This window comes from Columba livia, chromosome 2 (assembly GCF_036013475.1).
Source record: "Columba livia isolate bColLiv1 breed racing homer chromosome 2, bColLiv1.pat.W.v2, whole genome shotgun sequence".
NCBI classification, from domain to species: Eukaryota; Metazoa; Chordata; class Aves; order Columbiformes; family Columbidae; genus Columba; species Columba livia.
Window position 1 is genome coordinate 53400671 of NC_088603.1, and position 21030 is coordinate 53421700.

Sequence of the window (21030 nt, forward strand, 5' to 3'; positions counted from 1 at the left end):
GCTAAAGGTTAGACCAGCAGGTCAGTGGCAGGGAGTCTCTGATATCTAGTCCAATCCTCTGGCTGTGCTGCCTGGCTAAATAATGATTCATTTAGTGATTGGGCCCTTCTTTGATCCCTACTGTATAACAGTGAGGCTTTGGAGTGTTTTATTGTGCTATGAAAAAGAACTCCTACTAGGCAGGTGGGAAGGGGAAGGTTTACTAGACAGCTGTGTTTGTGATGAATTTGCTTTGTAGACCTTTTTTTTTATTATTTTTTTTTGCCTGTCAGAGTTGGAGAAACGAGTTGCTGATGTAATTACACTCATTATAGTTTACTTTGTGGCTTGTTTTGAAGCCTTTGTTTTTTTAAATTCATTTAAATGTTGTTACAGAACAGTGTGACTTCCTTCCGTTTCAGACCCCTTTAGCTAATGACTGCAGGGCTGCTCAGAGCTGAAAACACTCCATTTATTATCATTTTGTTGTTGCTGTTGCATAGGACCAGGTTCAAACTACGAAGTACCCAGGTATTTGGTTCTAAGCATGGTGTGTGCTGAATATTGATGATTTGTGTAAAGCTTACTTGGACAGACTTGTGTGCATCCCGTTATGCTGCAGACCAGCGTCTGGAAATGCTTGTGTTCCTCACAGCCCTAGATCCCCGCAGTCTCGGGGCCTGGTGTCAATACACTGCTGCACAAGCTGTGTTACCCTTTCGGAAGCTTGTAGGCTTCTTGGGTTTTTGTCAGGAGTGTCAAAGCTCTGAGAATCAGGAAAAGTGATCTGTGGGGTAGAAAACGGATGTGTCACTGGAGATGACACTGAGAACAGCCAGGAAAGGCAGAATAACCAGACACGCACCTCTGCAGAGTTTTCCATTTTCAGCATTTTAATGCAAAATAAAGTGATCTCATTATCTGCCACTAGCAATAATATTTGCCTTTCGCTGTGGTTTTCAGGGTGTTGCTCCAATGCACTTCTGTTTGAGCTAGATTTCTGAACAAACAAAGTGAGAGATGTTTACACAAGTAAGACAAGGTGTAGAGATAGGCAGGATAATTCTTGCTGCAGTGTGTTCGGGTAGTGTGAATGTCGAAATTTAAATATTTGGCTTCTATTAGTCAACATAAAGGCCTGTCCTGGTTTTTGTGTTGTTCCAAAGTGCCCTGGACACAGGAGAATACTGGCTTTTTACTCCTGGGTCCATTAAAACCCTACAGGCTTGGAAAAAATGCACCTGCCCATCAAGCAGCATAGTGTTTTTTTGTGATGCCAATTCTCTGTAAAGGCAAACTTGCTTATTTTTGGTGTTAGTGTTTCCTTAAATTCCTCAGGAATTCATGCATGCAAACGTGATTTGATGGGCATGCAGAAATGGCCTGTGGACTGCTAATTCAGTTGTGCTGCAGGCTCTTCTTCAGGTGAGAGGTGTGAGAGGTTTCGGGCTAAGCTTTTGCATAGTATTTAAACTTTATGGCTCTCTTGTTTCACTCAGGTATTAGTAAGAGGAGAGCTGAAGTAATGAGAAGTCATCATGGAGGCGCAGTCCCATAGCTCTACCACGACGGAGAAGAAAAAAGTGGAGAATTCCATCGTGAAATGCTCCAGTCGAACAGATGTCAGTGAGAAAGCTGTTGCCTCCAGCACAACTTCCAATGGTGAGTAACAGCAGGGATTTACTAGCAGCCAAACCTACGGTAATTTTATGTTCACTGCATTCCTTGTGAATTGAGCATTTGCACCTGGATCAGTGTTTGTTCTAACGAAAGGCTAAAGAAAACTAACGAGGGGGAGGTGGTGGTGGTGGTGGAAAGTGGTAGGATACAATAAGGCCTGTTTTGGCATGAGACGTAGTGTTTTGCTTCCAGATGTTCTAATTTGAGATGTAAATGTGCTAAGTTATTTATTATAGGAAGTTCCTGGTTTTGGTGTTTTGGAAATTGTCTTGATTAGCCTGGCAGGGTTTGTGGGTGCTTTGCATTGGGCCATTGAAATCTCTTACACTAGTTAGATAATTAGTTATTACAAAAGAGATAGAAGTAGCTCTGTCAAAATTAATGGCAAAGGTTTGTTTTCTTCTCTTCTTTTACAAATAAACTTGCTGCTCACAAAGGGCTGCCCCCACCTTCCCAATGTTTTTTAATGGCCACGGACAAAACATCAAGCTAAGAGTATATCCTCCCATGAATTCATTTCAAAGCTGTGAATGTAGAGCTTGTAGATTTGCAAAACTGGAGTAATTTGCTTAATTCTCCCCAGAGATTACCTCACTTGACAATTTTACATATTCTCTACCCCTCTGGAGAGTGTGTAATCCCAGCCTTGGCCCTTTCATTGTTCAGTGTAAGAGGGCTGAGTGTATCGGTCCCTACCTGTGCAAAACTCTCTTTGCATTAGGAAAGAAAATTGCTTGGAAAGGTGTGGGCAGAGTTCAGACTTGTGGATTTTGGATAGCTGCAGATTAACTGTTGGGTTTTGCAAATGAGTGTAATAATGGCTGAAAACAGGAGATATCTTTCTGCATATTTTGGAGTCGTGGTGTATTCCTGGCAAAACGTTTCCTCTCCACCCTTTCTGCTTCCATCACGCTCACTCATCTGGGCTTGTGGTCCAGGTCAGGTTCTCACTTTGATATCCTGAAGAAAGGTTTTTGCTTTCTCAAAGAAACATGTTTCTCCCACTGGACTAAAGCAGAAAATACATGAATCCTACAGCCGTACTAAAGGGGGAATCTCTGTGGGTCAGTAAAAATTAGATGGCGCATGTCCCAGTATCTTTCCGTGTGACTGGACTTCAGATTCAAAGCAAACTCAGCACCTGCTGACCTACTAGTTGGAGTTGATCCCCATGAGAGTATAGAAACTCTCGAGCAGCAGTGGAAAAAGTTGCATCAGTTTTCTAAGGCATATGAAATTAGATCCTCATCTGGTGTAACTCAGCACAGATCCATTGCTGTCAATAGAATTACAGTGGTTCACATTAGTTGAGGAGCTCCCCATTGTATTTTTTTTTTCAATAATAGGATTTACCACATTCAGACAGATGCACACTTAAACATATGCATATTCTTTGATGTGTCAGGCGTTTGCACTCAAACTTGATGTTGACATATACCTCTGACTGTTTGGGCTAGCTTTAACATGATTGTTAAACATTTAGATTTAGAGGGCTAAAAATAAAGCCTTCAAGATGTTTTTGCCTAATTCTGACATTAATTTAGCTTGTGGTCAAATAATTTTCTCTATTCCACATATCAGTTTTAACGGTGATATTAGTTCTTAACTACCTGCTTCATATAGGTATTGTATTACTGCATGTCAGCAGCATCAAACTCCCAAGACCTGGAATGAATCTAAGTCTAATGAATGACTAGAAGTTTTTGTCACTGGAATTGTCTGCTATTACTGGAATGAGATGCTAATGTAGTACACATCCTAGGGCCTGAGGCTGCTTTTGGTTAAGGTAATGACAGTTACCTTTGTTTTCAGTGGGTAAGGGTTGGTCTTGTTAGTCTTTGTGTTTAGGCAAGTCGCCAGGACCCCCAAGGTTTGGGTCTCCATCTATCTTCATGTATAACCGAGCAAAAACTTTTCAGAGATTACACCAGTGGGTTTCAAAGGGATAAAATATTCCATTCCTTCCTGGATATGAAATATTTCCTCTTAGTGTAAAGACTCCATGGAGCATATACCAAAACAATAATGATAACAGAACTTCAGGAACTTAAACATGAGTTTTACTATTGCAGTGTTTTAAAGTTTTGCTTCTTTCAGATGTGATTGTTGTGATAACGGATTTTGGTTACAAGGACCAATTTACATGGAAGCTGGAGCTTGCATCGTATTTGCATCTTTTTTTCTTTAGTGCTGAAATGAGTATTACTGCAGGAACATCATCAGTTGATATAAGACACCACTCCTACAATGCATGCAGCTTTTGTTGATTCAGGGCCTCTTTTTTTTTTGCAGAGGGCTGTAGTAATGTTAATGGTTGTGATTTGCATTTGAATACTCTCTTAAACAAGGTAAGGTACCCTTAAAATTAACGGGAAGACAGAATGATCCTTGCTGGTTTTGTCAGGAGACTCGGCTGTCATTGCAGAGCAACATCTGCCTATCTAACAATGTCACCTCGTAAGGATGTCTAATATCAGTGCTTCTCTCCTTATGGTCAACACATTAATTAGTGAAGTTTGCAGGGTAACATGTACATGAGTGACAGCTGTCTGAGGTAAGATGTAGAAACTATTATTTTTTCAGTAGCTCTGCTCTCTTCTGGAGCAGTCAGAACTTGGATCATAAGTAGACTGAAAGCTGTTAGTTACAGGTTCTATGCAAAGGTTACAATCATGAAGAAACAAAGAAAACATCGTTATTTCAGTAGCTCCCATAAGCAAGTTAACACACGCAGTAGCAGAACCTTTGTTAAAATGAATATTGAGTGTGGAAAACTTTTGAAGTGATAGGATGTGCAAACTGTTTACTGAAGAGCCTGGTGTAAACCTGTGTGCAAGGGAAAGCAAGTGGGAAAGGTGACCTGGAAGGGCAGCTCGTGTGTTCACCCTGACTACACAATGCAAGTTCTGAGGCCCAGACTTGTGGGCGCCCCTTGGAAGGTACCAGCTGCACTGTAGTCTCAAACAACAAGCAAGCATGGGCTGTAGTTTATATTTTGTCCACTTCTGCTGAGTTCTTGTCATTGCTTAATGCAAAAAGGATTTCTGTTGCACTCACCTAGCTACAAACTCTGACTATATTGCTAAGATGCTTGCACTGTGTTAGATAAGGGCCTGCCAGCGTTTCCATTATAAACCCCTAATTTCAGGGATTTATAACTAAGCTGTTAAAATGTGCTCCAGGCTGAAACACATGGGGAAGGTCTTAGTGCTGGAGCAAATTAAAACTCCTTTTAAAATATGTGTGATCAAAAAACGAAAAAAAAATATAATAATTTCTAATAACCAACAAAAATCTTTGGTGCACTTTGATCCCCAGTGGGACTTTGTAATTTGGGACCACTGTTGCTTTGTTTCGAGTTCATTTTTGTAAGCTTTTGATCTTTTCTGCTTTGCGTTTCATTTTGTGTATCTCAACCAAACTGCACACAGTTTACTAGGATACATTTCTTTGCAAATTGTTCCTTTTACTCTGTCTTTGTTTGACCACTTTTTACTGCTAGGCTAATTATCAAAGGGGGGAAAACTGCTAAAGAAAACTGTTGACAGATGCTCATTCACAAAAGGCTGTATGAATAAAAAGTTCGTGCTCCAGTGTAAAGTAAGCTTACTTTTGTGTATCGTGATTGGATAGCCTCAGACTGATCTGCTTTGGCAAAGTAATAACAACAACAACAACAAATAAATACCGTGATATGTCCTGACCATGTCACTGGTATTACATTGGAGTAATGAGGCCAGTGTCCCAGACCACCTTGCTTCCACAGTGGTATGTTGCCAGGCCTTGTCTTCTCACATGTGTGTCCCTGTCACTTTTCAAGAGACAAATCAGTAGGATTTCGTTCCTTACCATGTCTATGCATGGATTTAGGTCATCATCCTGGAAGCTGCTGCATGCACACACAAGTTCTATCAAGTTGTGCAAGGAATGGCTTTCTGAAGAAAGATATACGTTGATAAACTCATTAAAATTAGTTCTGTGCTACCCTTGGAGAGCCTTTGCCTGATATTGCACATCATGAAACCTGCCTTGCCAGACCTCCATTGGATAATATGGTACCTCCTGTAATTTCAAGTAATCCTGGGGTTTAAAACATATCTTCAGATGAACACTGTAAATGTTAGAATTATAGAATAGTTTGGGTTGGAAGGGACCTTCAAAGGTCATCTAGTCCAACCCCCTGCAATGAGCAGGGACATCTTCAACTAGATCAGGTTGCTCAGAGCCCTGTCCAGCCTGGCCTGGAATGTCTCCAGGGATGGGGGATCTACCACCTTTCTGGGAAACCTGGGCCAGTGTTTTACCACCCTCAGTGTAAAAAATTTCTTCCTAATGTCTTGCCTGAATCTCGCCTCCTTTATTTTTAAACCATTACCCCATGTTCTGTCACAACACACCCTCCTAAGTCTGTCCCCATCTTCTTACGGGCCCCTTTTAAGTACTGAAAGGCCACAATAAGGTGTCCCCAGAGCCTTCTTTTCTCCAGGTTGGAGTTGCAGGCATCTGCATGGTGACCTGCCTTGCTGAAGCGTGCTGAATGCCAAGACGGAGGCTTGTTCTTGGCCGTGTCTCCATGCTGCTCCGCCACGAGTGCCAGGGCTGGCAGGGTGAGCAGCAGCCTTCTCCTTGGCTGCTGTGCCTCCTCACAGCCTGGAGTGTGAGCTGTGGCCGAGATGGGCAGCGCGCTAAGTCCGTGTGTCAGGCCGAGCGCTGCGGTGCTGGAGCAGGAAACTGCTGTCTGCCCTCCCTGCACAGCCACGGTGCAGCACCCCCCTGCACCCCGACCCTCCTGACTCCCAGCACTGCAGTAAAGTCTTAAGCTCTAGTCCAGCAAGTACTCCCATGAAGGCCTCGCTTTAGGCAGAGGAATAGCTCCCTCAGCCCCAACACGGGTATTTACACGCTTACAATTAGGCAGTCACTTTAATGCTTTGCTAGGCTGGCCGCTTCGACTGTATGCTCTGCTTTGTAGGTGAATAGGATTTATTGTTAGAGTACTTTGTAAGAGGCGTTCACCAAAAAACCCCATGCTAACCTAACATAGCCCTCAGCTATATGCTTTTTCTTTCTTCACTAAATTTGTAGTATGGATGTAATTAATTTTTCACTTTATTTTCTAAAAAGTACAGGGAATTTCTGTGTAGGATGAATTAATACTTCTGTACAGCAAACCTGCACTTTGTGGCGTTGCTTGGAGAGCATTAGGAGTTTATAATACTCTGTTCGACCCTGATTTATTTAGTGTTTGGCTTGTGAGTTTTGTTGGTGGCTAACATGCTTTCCTCTCTTGTGCATTTTGGCTCTAAATGTGTTTTTAACGTTGTATTAAGACAATGCAGTTATTGTATAAGGACTCCATCAGTGTCTGACAGCCAAGCACTTATTTTCAGTTGATGTGTTTTGTCTAGTTTTTGACCCATGAGCTCGTTCCACTGTAATTTGATATTTCTTATTAACCTATTACTCTGCTTTAAAAAAAAAAAAAGCTAATTATAAACGTATGTAGGTTGTGGACTTGACTACCTTTATCAGAATCAGATAGTTATTGAGAACATACTTTAAAGTGATAGAAAGCAGAAATTATTATCTTAACGATGATGTAACTTAAACCCAAGCTTGATAGATGAATAAATGAGAGGAAGTTCATTCGTCCACTTTGATTCTTTCAGAAGAAGAGCCAGCTTCATCTAGGTATTCGAGGTATCCTTTTTTTAACCCCTTTCTTCGTAGTAGTTCTTTCAGGATTGAATGAGGGACGTATTCAGCAGTCTGCGGCCCCATAAGAAACCCATTTCCTGTTTAAACTTTGAGTTGGTTTCTTGTCCTGCTGCTTGCTTTCAAGTTCACCATGAAATAGGTGTTAATCATAATACCCGTTCTTGGCCCCCTCGTCAGACTGATGTGCTCAGGGTCCCGTTGAGAGGTCAGGGTTCAAAAGAAGTTGTTAGGTATCAAGAAGCATTGCCTGTACTCTTTTAGCAGCCTGCAAATTGAGTCCCGAATTGGTTATATGAGACCTGATTCTGCAAAGTGATCAGGAAGTGCCCTCCTCCTCTCCTGACATCAGAGGGCATGGAAGGGATCTCTTCACTTCTTGTTTTCAGGTCTAGGAGGAAAAAACATCCTGTAGGATTAGATATTGGAAGTGATGATCTTCAATGTATAGGTTTTTCAGAGGGTTTTGTTTTTCAGCAAGGCAAATATTGTAATTCATTCCTATCTGCTATGGTGGATACAGCAGCGTAGAAAGTATGGGTGGAATGGTCACATGTGGTAGTGCAGATAAGTAAGGGCAAAGACCTGAACTTGTAAGATGTTGTGTACCCTTCTGTTCTAGTAATTGTGGCCAGGTCCTAAGAGAATAAATTGAAGGAAGGTACCTGTCCTTAGGGGGGATGAGCTCTCCTGGTGCTTAGAAGTGTTGGAAGCAAAAGTATTGGAAGTCGTAATTAACTGGGGACTGCATGTCTTGGTATATTGTGATCTGATGTGAGTAGCTGGTTAAATACATGTTCATTTGGAGTAATACACCCATGGTCCTGTATGCTTACCAATAACATTCCAGTTAGGGTTAATAAAATTAAGTTAGGGTTTATTAGTGTTGTTCCTCAGTGAGGCAGCCCTACCCTTACTCTGCTCTAAACCCGGTGATCTGCAAGTGCAATACAGTATTGCTTCATTAATTCTGCTGAGATTTCCCTCCTTTTTTTCCCCCCCCTTCTCTCCCCTCCATGCAGTGGTTAATAGCATAAGGGATATTAAATGTCAATCCTCCTCTATCCCTTTGCAAGTTCCAGAAAGAGATGATTGAGTGGCTTAGCCCTGCAATCACTGTAATCAGTAAGTAATGACTTAACATCCTGCTGGATAACACGAGGTAGAATTGGGAGAAAACATTCGTTAGCAGCAGAGGCTTGCCACCTGGACCAGGTGGAGGTTAAATTTAGGGAATTATATACTGGGGAGTTGTTTTTTTTCCCCTGAAAAACAAACAAAAAACCCAACACCCGAGCAGACCGTATTACATCTGTACCTGCGTTTTGAAATAGAGTAGGAAGTGACAATAATAAAAAGGTTTAAAATGGCAATGATACCACGCTCTGTAGCTTGTGACCAGGACTCCAGTATCAATCAGACCTCAAAAAATTCAGGCATTACAGCCCATAGTACTGGGGAGGGGGAAGCAACCAAGAGGTTTGATTTTTATTACAGTAGGAAAAAGGCTGCTGGCAGCTGAAGCTTGTGTGATATTGTTAGCCTTCCAGAAAAGGGCTCGCTTGCTACCCTTAAGTGCTGGTCTCTGGGGAAGACACCCTAAAAGAGAAAAGGCCTCCTCACGACCCGTGCCACCAAGCTGGGGAGGCAGCAGCACGGCTGCTCCGAGTGGCGGCACCTTCTCCCAGACACTGGAAACGGTGCCAACAAACAGGCGGGTGCCAGGCGGCTGGGGAGGCTTGGAAGGCCACTATAAAAAATTAAGGCAGAAAACTCTCCTGTCCGGGGTCCCTGCGAAAGAGACCAGACTTGGGATCTGCAAGTGAAGGAGACTTGCGGAGTAGGTCTGTTTCTTAAAGGAAATAAAAAAGGAATTTTGAAAATCCTTCTAATTGACTTAAAAATCAGGCAACCCCTCTGGCAGGCACAGTATTTGGCTTTACGATTTGAGCTGTGTAAATTAAGGCAGTTGAAGTAATTTAATTACTTAACAGGTTTTCAAATGGCATTCATCTTTTCTAAATGTTTTCTATTTCCTATCTGTCTCCAGTTAAAAGGAAATAATCAGGCATCAGTGTTGCGTTTGATAATATCCTTGTTCTGTATTTTTCTATTCCCCCCCCTCCCCTTTCTTTTCTGGAAGATACAAAACCTCAGCTTCTGCTTGCATATAAATTGTTACTAAATATGTGAGCCAAAAAGGGGGAGAAGTATGCTTAGGGTATGGTCTGTGATTATGTAAAGAAGGTACCGTATTAAAACTATATTCTCTGTATTCTTTCCAAGCCATATCTCATTATTTTGGGGTGAGGGTGGGAGGGAGAGGCATTCTTTTGCCATCCCAACTAAGAGTGAAGGAGATGGATTTTATTGCTGTGTTATTATCTTATTTCCCATTAAAAGTCTTTGCCTTTGATGTATACTGCAAATGGTCACAATTTAAATCGCAGGTTCTATTTTTGTTCGTAAGGCTGGCAATTCAGAAAAATGTTGATTTACTTGTAAATGTGATCTGGACCTGCTGATTAATGTATATTTCAAGCGCGCAGAGGCACTTTGGAAAAGAGAAGTGCATAGGAAATACTGGGTTTTGTTAAGATGATTTAAAAAATTGGCTTTTAAGGCTTTATGGGTCAGATTATCAAAAAGCAGTTCCTAATCTTGTGCCGGCAATCAGCTGGAGTCTTGCTACACAGGAGCTGTGTGTGCACATTCTTTGCACATGCCAACTGCTTAAAATACACTGTTTTCCATTCATTTAGTACGACTTTTCACGCACGTTCCACACGCAGCCAAGTGAAAATACAAAAACTTAAGTCCCACAAATGTGGTGGCTTGGAAATGCACCCAGATATCCCAAACTAAGGGGTTTTCTTTTTTTCCTGCGTGATAGAACAGATTTGTACTGGTGGAGTTTTTCCCAAGATGAGATGATAAATTACCAAAACTTAGTTAGTATTACAAACTGTCCACGCTCTCTCTTGCTCTCTCTCTGTTCCCGTCATGTGCTTGCTTTTCTTTTCCAGCGTAGGGGTTCATACATAACAACAGAGGATTTGGTAGAAAAGTTCCTTCTGGGCTTGACTGATAGTGTTTTCCCCTCCTCCTGGTCTCTCTCCTTTCTTTTCCTTCTTTCTTTCTTTCTTTCTCTTCTTTTCTTTTCCTTTTTTTTTTTTTTTCTTTTTTTCTCTTTAGTTTTCAGAAAGTTGAGTTCCATCCCAATTATTAAATCTTCGGAGACCATTCCCACATGGTTCTGTAAATGGTAGCTTCATCCTGAGTTCTTTCATCTCTTTTCCTGCTCTCCTGGCTTGACAGTTGAAAAGGTCTGACTGTGCCACACAATGGTTTGATTGGTTTCTCTAGGGGAGGCTTTACCCTGCCTCATCATTCGCCAGGCAGGTGGACCAGAAAGTCTCTTGATTCTTTTGTTGCCTCTCAAAGTCCGAGGTCTTTGACTGAATAAATCCTCCGTCATGGGATAATTTGCTAAAAGGAGACTGAAAGATGTGAGAGAAAAGGCTCACTACTTGGGTGCTGAATTAATGAAATAACTGGGCCTTGGAGTTTGCAATTGAAAAATCACCAGGAATGCAATGGGTGGAGACAGGCTTCAGAATGCAAGCCCATTACTTCCCCGTAATAAACTATGAGAGCTTTAAATGATATTACTAAATACGCCGGCTCGCCTGGCCGCCTCCGGTTATTTGCATTTGCAGCCCCGTTCGGTGGGGAAAGCCCGAGCAGAATAAAAGCCGTTTTGGTGCAGCGCCTAGTTAGTCATTAGATTATTACGAGGGGCTGGAAAGAATTCCATATGACAGAACTAGGGTTGAGTTAACACAGGACGAAAAGTAATTTACAGATAGGCTGTCCTCAGCCATCTTCGTAGCCCCTGATAAGGTTTCATTTCAGAATGGATAGGCGACATTTCCACTTACGGGCCCATTCTGCGACACCTGTGATAACAGCTTCTGGATCCTAATTGAAATTGGTTTCAAAATGGATTTTCACTTTTCTCTGTCTGTGGAAAATATTGAATGGACTCAGAGCTGCCACAGAGAATCCCAGACCTTGGAAAATGGAGCAAGAAGCCAGGATCATCTTTCATAACTGTGTCGATGATATGACAGTTTTGTTATCTGTCTTATTAATGAAATCATTGATCACCTGATGAGGGAGATAATAAACTACATTTTTGCTGCTGTTGAGGAAGCTCAATTAGATTTTTTAAAAAATACAGATGGGAGAAAGGCAAGCCAAAACAATGAAGTGAACCTTTTCAGGTCTGTTTTCAACTTTGGTTTTCTTCGAGGTTTTCAGACAGAAGAAATCTCTGAGGCTGTAAAATGCTGACTGCATCTTGAGCTTATTGAAAGTAAAAAGTGAAGAAAAAGAAAAAGCAAACCTGATGCTTATGTTAAGACTTAGTTATTGTTTTTTTGTTTATAACAAACCGCACTAAGTAAATAACACTTAAGTCCTAGTAAGTGCCATGGAAACTCAGATGAACTGAGAAACAATGGAGCTCAATTTTAGCTGAAGTGGGATTAGTGATCTGAAATCTCTGAATGCCCTGGCATAGACAAAGGCCGGTGCTAAGTGTAGTGAATGCTGCCGTGATGCTGCTTCTCCTGAAAATTATTTCTTCTTTCAAAACGGGTGTCAGCCTTTAGTTGTTAAAGCTGCCAAGGCATTTTGGAAAAATAAGTTCCGTTTTCACAGAATCACAGAGTGTTAGGGATTGGAAAGGAGCTCGAAAGATGTTTTGTTGTTTTCTTTTTTGTACTAACAGACTTGAGAAGATTTTTAAGCACAACCAAATGTAATAAAATGTCTGCTTGGGCTCAAATGCACGTGCAGGCTTTGAAAAGAAAACCTGAAAGGGTTTTGTGATGTGTTGTTTCCCTGGCCATTTTCTAATTATTGGAGAAAGAGATAGATCTGTTGTTTGTGCTTGGTTGCTCTGGAATGCATGCTGTATTCCTTGAGGAAGGTGGGAAGGGATAGTTTTTCTGAAGAGGGATGCCAGCGACTTCTCATATTTCACTGTGAATTGTATCCTAGGTGTTTCTTCAGTCCCTCTGCTGGTGTGGGTCAATTTATCCCCCTTTTTAAGCTTGAAAGGGGAGCTCTGATCAAAGGCTTGAATGATGTCACTGATCTCTGGTGATTGATTAGGAACAGACGTTCTGGAGCATTTTGCATGTCTGCCTTTTCCTTATCACTTCAAATCCATTAGTGCCTACCCATTAAGGTAGCTTTCTGTCGGGAAAAATAGCCCATGCACATACATATGTATACACACACATATATATATATATATATATATATATGCCCTTCATGTATATGTGTATATAGAGAAGAGGAATAGGAAAGCATGCAGGCTTCATGGTCTGAGTTCTACATGTATTTTTCTTTAATGTGAAAGGAAACAATTTTTATTGATCTGTGTTGATACAGGGGATATTTATTAATTGCTGAACTCTTGGGTTTAATTTTCTGTTCTTCTGCAGCTGCTCTCACAGGTTTAAATCCATGCAGGTCTCTGTCGTCAGTGGGGTTTTGGCTGCTTTACCTTCATTTGCTGTAGTTTACCCAGAGAGGAACCATGCCCCTGCCTGTTGTTTCTTTGCTGTGCCTGTGATGCTCATCAAGATCCACTCTGTGTGTCAGTGGCTTAGAGGTATTTTTTTAATTAGAGATTGAAAGATAAATATCTTAAATGTCCGTCTTTTGGAAGTTAGGAATTAGCCAGAATGTGTGTTAAGCTGTTAAAAGATCTTCCGTTTGTAAAGGAAGAGCAGTCCTCTGACTCGGTGGTGTGGGCGGTGGGGCAGCGGGGTTTGCTCGTGTACACAAGGGTGGTGTGTGCGAGCACAAGGACACAAACTGATTTTGCTGTGGGATAGAGGAGGAAAACGGGTGGCGCGAAGCTGGAGTCCAGTCCTCAATATCCGACTTCTAACAGCATATTGTGATTTAAATGAGGAACTTAAAATCTCTGCACAGGCTTTAAAAATCTCGAGTTAATTAATTATTCTGGTAAATGGAAGCTTTCAATATGTAGGATAATTCAAAAATGTCAGTGTTATTTTTGTGTATCTCTTTTCCCCTTTCTTTTTAGTAGGCTGGCTCATTTCTCTCTCTCTCTCTCTCAAATCTCCTTCGCTCTCTCTTCTACTGTTGTGCATTTCACACCGGGAGATGACAAGTCTTGTGATTGCAGCAGAGGCAATTGAAAGAAAATAAAAAGAGAGTTCTTTTTCTCTGGTGCTGGCCCATGAACATACCGTAAAAATTGGATTAGACACACCTAGAGTTGGGATTGATTGCATCTTGAATGGGAAATTAGAACATCTGAAAAATTCCTTTTTGGATGGAACAGAAGCACAAGAAGGAAAAGTTGGATGGAAACCAGAGAAGAACTGTAAATCACTATTAAAGTTACTTCCTATGGTTTACCATTGGCTGTCAAAAGAAAATTGCCTTGGGCTTGTTTATAGCTAATTCCTTTATAGAAAACTTCAATTTGTGGACTGGCCTCTGAACGGGATTGATAACTCTGTTTATAGACCAGGATGGGTATCTAAAGATAACAGATAATGCAAATGAGGCTTTTTTTGATAAGCCAGGGAAGCAATTATGGATACAACTTGGTTGATGGATTTCAGAGAGCCTTTTCACAGATTATAGATTTTTTTTTTTCATTATAGTTTTCTTAGTGGTGTTAGAAAAACAATATCAAAGTCAGTCAAATAGAACTAAAAAGATGGAGTGGCTGATACAACCAGCTTTCCTACCACTTGTAAGTATAGCGAATCAGATTAAAAAAAAATAAACAGGCAGTCTTCAGCCTTCTTTGGGAGAAATATGATTTGATAAAAATGTGTGTTTAATATTCAATTTGCAGCTCCATCCGAAGTGTGTAAACCTAGATGTCCCGTGGGAGTTTACAGCCCACTCCAACTTTAACACAGATAAAATGCTCCTCATAAACTGTCTGCCTGCTTTCATTTTCAAATTCGTATTTCTTCAGGAGAGGAGGAAGGTGTGGGCTGGACCCCTTGAGTTGTTCGTGTGTCCCCGGGGTGCTCAGCACCTGGGATGCCGAAGCCCTTCACCTGGAGCTGATTTCCGAGCTGCCGTGGGGAGCGGGCTCGGGAGGCGGATGCAACACCTGGCACGTTTCTCTCTCAGCTCCACGGATTTTCCAAGTGCCTGGGAAGGCAGGAGGAGACCTGTGCCTGGGGACTGTGGCTGCTGGATGTCGGGGGGGAGGCTTGGTCTGCTCTCCCCACCTTCACTTTGACTTAGCTTGCCTGTAGTCCATCCTGCGGCTTCTGTGTGTGATGGGTGGTGTCCCCGTGCCGGGAGCCAGCGCTTTCCTTGGAGACTGTGGGGCTCTCCTGGAGTTCGTGGGGCTGCCCCGAGGAGGCAGAGCTGCCTGCTCCATGCAGGTCAGGGGACATCCGTTCCCTTCCTGGGCTTAGGGCTCAAAACCCGGAGCACAGCTTGCGGGATCCATGGTGAGACAGGGGTGAGAGAAAATTAACCCCGTATGAGGTGCGTGGTAAGGTGCGTTCAGAGTCATCATTTCATATTGTTCTCCAGTGGAAAGACTGAGATTTATTTCATTTAAGGCCCCATTCCACAACTCGCTGAAATACTGAAAGGATTTTTAGCAACTTTAACCAGTCCAGGATCTAAATATTTAATCTTACATATTGCTTTCCAGTCTCCTTACTCAAGCCATTGTTTTTTAGTTGTTTCCCTGCAGTGGGATACCTGGGCTTCTGATGTCGTTGATCACTGAATTATGACCTTCATCTCTGAAACTTTTTATGAAGGTATCTTAGGACTTAATCCTGGAAATGTACTTAGAAAGGAAAAAAATAATGATGACTCAGTTCCCATGCAGCTGTAAAAGAGTGACTCCTTGTAGTTTGAACTACTCTGGGTTCCAGGGATTTGGTAAGATACAAACTTTGCTTCTGTCGTGAAGCCAGCGTCATGACTGCCATTGACTTCCATGGGGAGCAGCATGGGAATCCTTTTATTTTAATTGATATTTAAATATTCAGTCACAAACAGCTATAAAACTCTTCTGTTTTTCACAGGCATTTTTAGTGCCTTCATAATGGATCACAACTCTCACTAGAAACCAAAACTGAAAACAGCACAATTTTGCTTAGAGAAATGCCAGACTTCTAAGTTGTTATGTGAACATTATTTTAAACTTCCTTTTCTGAATGTGTGTGTCATGGACTATTTTTTTACCTTCAGAGACTTCTGGCTGAAGAGTTAGATAGAATGGACATTGGTATGTTTCAAACACTATGATGGGCACAGGATCACAGTGCCACTGCCAAAAAAGCATGGATCTGGAATCCCTTAAGGGATTTTTCCCAACTTCATTCCCAACATTCATCCCAGTTTAGGTCAATGCCATGTTTTCTAAGTGTTGGTGAATGAAAAATATTTATGGTAGGATTTATTTAATATTTTCAATTTGATATGCACCAGCATCTTCTTCTGACAGTCTCCCTGAGCTTAAAATATCTGTTCTAGGACACTGTTTTGTTTGCTGACACAAGACAGGTTAATGTTGCATATATAAGAGCAGAAAAAATTTAAAAGTCCCATTCTCAGCTTTGAACACTTTCTTTTGATTCTTCAGAGGATAGGGGGAGGTAGGTTGGTTTTGCCATTTAGATTCCCAAAGACCTTTTTCTTCAGCCATCTAACTTAAATCAGAGTTAAAGCCTTGCATATATATCCTTTGGCACTACAAAATTATTTATATTTTTCTCTGAGAAATAACCTCAGTATGAAGGATACCAAAACATCTCAAGTAATAAAAATATTTCAAGGGGCTACGATTTATTGCTACATTTACCTTCAAGGCTCAAAACAGATGCTAAAAATAAGGCTACTCTTAAAAAACCCAATAATTGTAAGTGAATAAGAACCTTGAGCAGTATACTGATTTTGGCTTGGATAGAGTTAATTTTCCTCATAGTAGCTTGTATAGGACTGTGTTTTGGATTTGTGCTGAAAACAGTGTTGATAATACAGGGATGTTTTAGTTATTGTTGAGCAGTGCCTATATTATAGAGTCAAGGCCTTTTCTGGGAGTAGGCTAGGGTGCACAAGAAGTTGGGTGGGGGACACAACCAGGACAGCTGGCCCCAGCTGACCAAAAGGATATTCCATATCATGTGATGTTATGCTCAGTATATAAAGCTGAGGAAAGAAGAAGGAAGGGGAGACATTTGGAGTAATGGTGTTTGCCTTCCCAAGTAACCATTACATGTGATAGAGCCCTGCTGTCCTGCAGGTGTCTGAATTGCAGTGAATCGTTTTGCTTTGCTTGTGTGCACAATTTTTGCTTTCCCTGTTAAACTGTCTTTATCCCAATGCATGAGTTTTCTCACTTTTACCCCTCTGATTTTCTCCTCCATCCCACTGCGGGGGAGGGGGGGAGGGTAGTGAGTGAGTGAGTGAGTGGCTGCGTGGTGCTTAGTTGCTGGCTGGGGTTAAACCATGACAAGCAAAGATATCAAAAATTCCACCAGGTATTTACAAGAGAGGGAGAGGGAGAGAGAGAGTGAAAGAAAGGAAGTATGGCAGAACTTAAAATAAAAGGAAGGAAGGAAGGAAGGAAATAAGGAAGAGAGAGAGAAAGAGAAGGTAAAAGAAAGAAAGAGAGAAGGAAAGGAAAGGAAAGGAAAGGAAAGGAAAGGAAAGGAAAGGAAAGGAAAGGAAAGGAAAGGAAAGGAAAGGAAAGGAAAGGAAAGGAAAGGAAAGGAAAGGAAAGGAAAGGAAAGGAAAGGAAAGGAAAGGAAAGGGCGAGCTCTGTGCTCTGTGGTGTTCTCGTTTGAACAGATTTCAGGTATTTAGCATTATTAGACAGAAGTCATTGCTGTACATGGGGCCAGCAACTGCAGGGGTGTTAAGAGCTTGTACAGAGAGGCAGAGTAGTTGATATAGAATAGCTTAACATAAATTTTTGTAATAGGTGAACCTCAGAGAACCATTGTATTTCAAACTCCTTAAAAAAATGTCACCTTTAGACATAAATGTTTGACACAAAGTAAGACCAAGAGTTTTTTGTTTGAGTGTCTAAACGTAATTTAGGCTGCTGCTTTTGTGTTTGCATTTGAGCAGGCATTCTGTGTTGGATTTGCATCACTTACTTTCCGAGTTGTGTAGGCTCATTGCAAAGTGAAGGCAGAACCTCAGCCCAGTACAAGAGCAGAGCAGGATCCATGTGGGCACAGTGCTGACTGCTGGATTTTTGCAGTGCCAGATAAGTCAGACTTACTTGCCAGGCTTCTGTGTAAGTGGGGTTGCCTTGAGCTTGTGCTCGGCAGGGATGTGACGGGCATTCCTTATATCTGCAGGTCTCAGGCGTGGTCTGGCTGTATGCTGTATTGCCTTGTACAGATGCTTCTGGATTTCCAGGAATCTTGGCTGCTGTGGAAAACAAATAATAGAATCACAGAATAGTTTGGGTTGGGAGGGACCTTCAAAGGTCATCTAATCCAAATCCCCTGCGATGAGCAGGGACATCTTCAACCAGATCAGGTTGCTCAGAGCCCTGTCCAGCCTGGCCTGGAATGTCTCCAGGGATGGGGCATCTACCGCCTCTCTAGGCAACCTGGGCCAGTCTTTTATCACTCTCATTGTACAAAATTTCTTTCTCATGTCTATCCTGAATCTCCTCTCCTTTAGTTTAAAACCATTACACCCTGTCCTAACAGGCCCTGCTAAAACATCTGTCCCCATCTTTCTTATAGGCCCCTTTGAAGTACTGAAAGGCTTCAATAAGATCTCCCTGGAACCTTCTCCAGGCTGAACAACCCCAACTCTCTCAGCCTGTCCTCACAGCAGAGCTGTTCCAGCCCTCTGATCATCTTGATGGCCTCCTCTGACCCCTCTCCAACAGTAGTTACTCCATCGTAGAAAGCCACTAGGTTGGTCAGGCAGGACATGCCCTTGGTGAAGCCATGCTGGCTGTGTCAAATCACAGGTCAGTCGTTCTCTGGGTTCTCCTTTCTACCCTTTTTAAAACTGGGTGCCATGTTTCCCTTTTTCCAGTCACCAGCGACTTCACCTGACTGCCAGGACTTGTCCAATATAATGGAGAGTGGCTTGGCAACCCCATCAGCCAATTCCCTCAGAAAAATCCTTGGCAGTCTAGTTGTGACAGCTCCCTGTCTTGCAGGATTAAACTTATTTTAACGTGGAATGTACATAAACAATGAGAAATGTAGAGGAGTCTACAGAAAATCTGTTATTTTGTTCAGCATGTATTTTGTTTTAGCAATAATGAGAGCAGTGAAATTGCTTTTCCTTGGTTCTGCTGGAGGAGTTGCAGAGGGCAGCAGTGTGGATATCTCAGGGTATCAAGCTGTAATTGAAAGGGAGAGCATTGAGAACTTAGCAACAGTTAATTCTTCTTCAAAATGTAAAGAGGTCTTGAAATTTAGGGGGATGTTAACTAAAGTAAACACAAGCCATGAAGAAGCATGAAATGATCTCATTGAAAATCTGTTTTCCAGATTTCTGTCCCTTCAGGTTGGACAGTTTTCTTTTGCTCATTTTGGAGGTCAGGCAGAATCAGTTTCCAACCTGGAAAGTGAGACATAAAAATGTGCAGACGTTGCAAACAGCATGATAACATCGCTCCCTTACCTGTTCCCTTCTGGATAGGTACATCCAGTGGAAACTTCCTCTTAAGAGGTCAGCAAAGAGTGTGAAGTTGGCTCATGTGACTACTACCCTGTGATCCCAGTTTATTTCAAGGAATGGAATCAAAGGGGAGAGATGGAAGGAACTGAAAAGGGAAAAGGATATTCCACTTAGAGTTTACAGTGCTTTCATTAATCTTTTTGTTTTGTTTTACTTTCTTTTCTTTTTTTTTTCAATTGGTATCAGGTACCACGTTTTTGTTTTCTAAAAACACTCAGGAGGCTTCTATTCATAATCACGTATTTCTTTTTGTTTCAGTGCTGGAGATGCCTGCGAGTGACTTAAAACTAAAGGGGACCATGGAGGGCAAGGGAAAGGAGGAAGATGTTTCACATTTCAGTGTTTTAGGAAATAAAAATTAGCAAACGCTAATAGGTGTCTGTTCTTTCCCATTCTTTATTAAAATGCATGGGATGTGGATCAAATGACTTTATTCAGCACTCAGCATTTCAGCTACCTTGAAATGGGAGACTGCAGGCAGTTGGATAAATTTGCTGGAAAGTTGCCCAGTTTCACTGCTACTTATATAAGCTTGTCCATATCCTCTGGGGAATACTGTTTCGTAACATGTTCTATCAGGGTGAGTATCCCTATATTCCCTTTAGTTCTGGGATGCCAGAAGTAGACAAGTGGTGGTGATGGTGATGATGATGATGATGGCTGCCTCTTTCTCTCTCTCCTTTCTGGGGTTAACGAAAGACAGTCATTAGGAACCTTTGCCAAATCAGGGTGCTACCTTTCTCTGCTTTGCTGTCATCCAAAAAGAACACGCAATGTACATTACTCACAATAAGCAGTTATGGCTGGGTTATAAATTATTTTGCAATAGCCATGTTTTTGGAATTGCCTAAATGATAGTTAAACTTGTTGTGGAGCCAGCACAATTAAGGATGTGTGACTGCCTTACTAGACTGCCTTCTTGTCGGGTTTCAAGAAACAAGCCGTTACAGCTTGTTTATATGCTGATATTTTATCTCATTGAATCATATATTCATAGAGTGTCCTGAGTTGGAAGGGACCTGCAAGGATCAGCGAGTCCAACTCCTGTCCCTGCATAGGATAACCCCAAAATTCACACCATCTCTGCAGATGTATGTTCAGCTTTTGACTGTGCTAAAGTCAAGATGGGAGTTGAGGTCTTGTCCTTACCCCCACTGGAGAGCCATTCATATCAAAAGGAAATTCCTCAGACTTTCACATCTTTGAGACCAGTTCTGTAAATTCGCCATTGGGGCAGGTGAGATCTATGTGAATCTGTAAGCACTTCAGACTGGGTCTTTCTGTTTTTGTCATGGTGGTAGCACTGGGAAACATCTGTTTGTGGAGGCAGACCCTTTCTCTTAAGAACGCACATGCAAATTCCTTTCTGGAACCTGCAAACGACCACGTGTTGGGGTGCACCTACATGGACTCCACTTTACTGCTGCATCCTTTTGCCTGGGTTACTTAATGCAGAACCGTGAAGTTGTGCTCTCAAAAGTCTGTACCAGCAGGTAGCAATCCAGCTTCATTATCTGCTGTCCCACTTTTATGCCAAGAATTGCCCTCAGCTTGGCAATAAACCCTTGTGATTGGGTACTAAGTCTGGTGATGCTAATTATTTGCATTTTACAGTGCTTGTTGAGGGTTGGAATACCCTGAGGACTCCTTGTGAGGCTTGGAGAGACAAGGACAATGCATCTTACGGTACGTTTCAGAGTAGAAAAAAAACTGTTTGGGTATTTATGATCCAAAGAGGCATTTAGCATGAAGACCCTCTCAGGCAGAGCAGAAAGATGGTCTCCTGACAGAATGAGACCTACAGTGGAGCGGATCTGTTGAGAGTAATGTGAAGAAGAGGCTGGGAAGTGGGTTGGATAATGACAATGGTCACTGAGCTGAGGTGACACAGGTCAGCTA

At 41.9% G+C, this 21030-nt stretch overlaps 1 protein-coding gene across 5 annotated transcripts in view; it reads left to right on the top strand.

Moving 5' to 3' along the window:
- The window catches only part of GLI3 (GLI family zinc finger 3), a 215504-nt gene that overhangs the window by 14345 nt on the left and 180129 nt on the right, over positions 1-21030 (top strand). For all 5 annotated transcript variants that reach the window (XM_065051983.1, XM_065051984.1, XM_065051985.1 and 2 more), the window contains one exon: positions 1479-1641. In XM_065051983.1, coding sequence (XP_064908055.1) covers positions 1518-1641 — 124 coding nt within the window. In that variant the 5' untranslated portion in view covers positions 1479-1517. The remainder of the gene's footprint in view (positions 1-1478; positions 1642-21030) is intronic.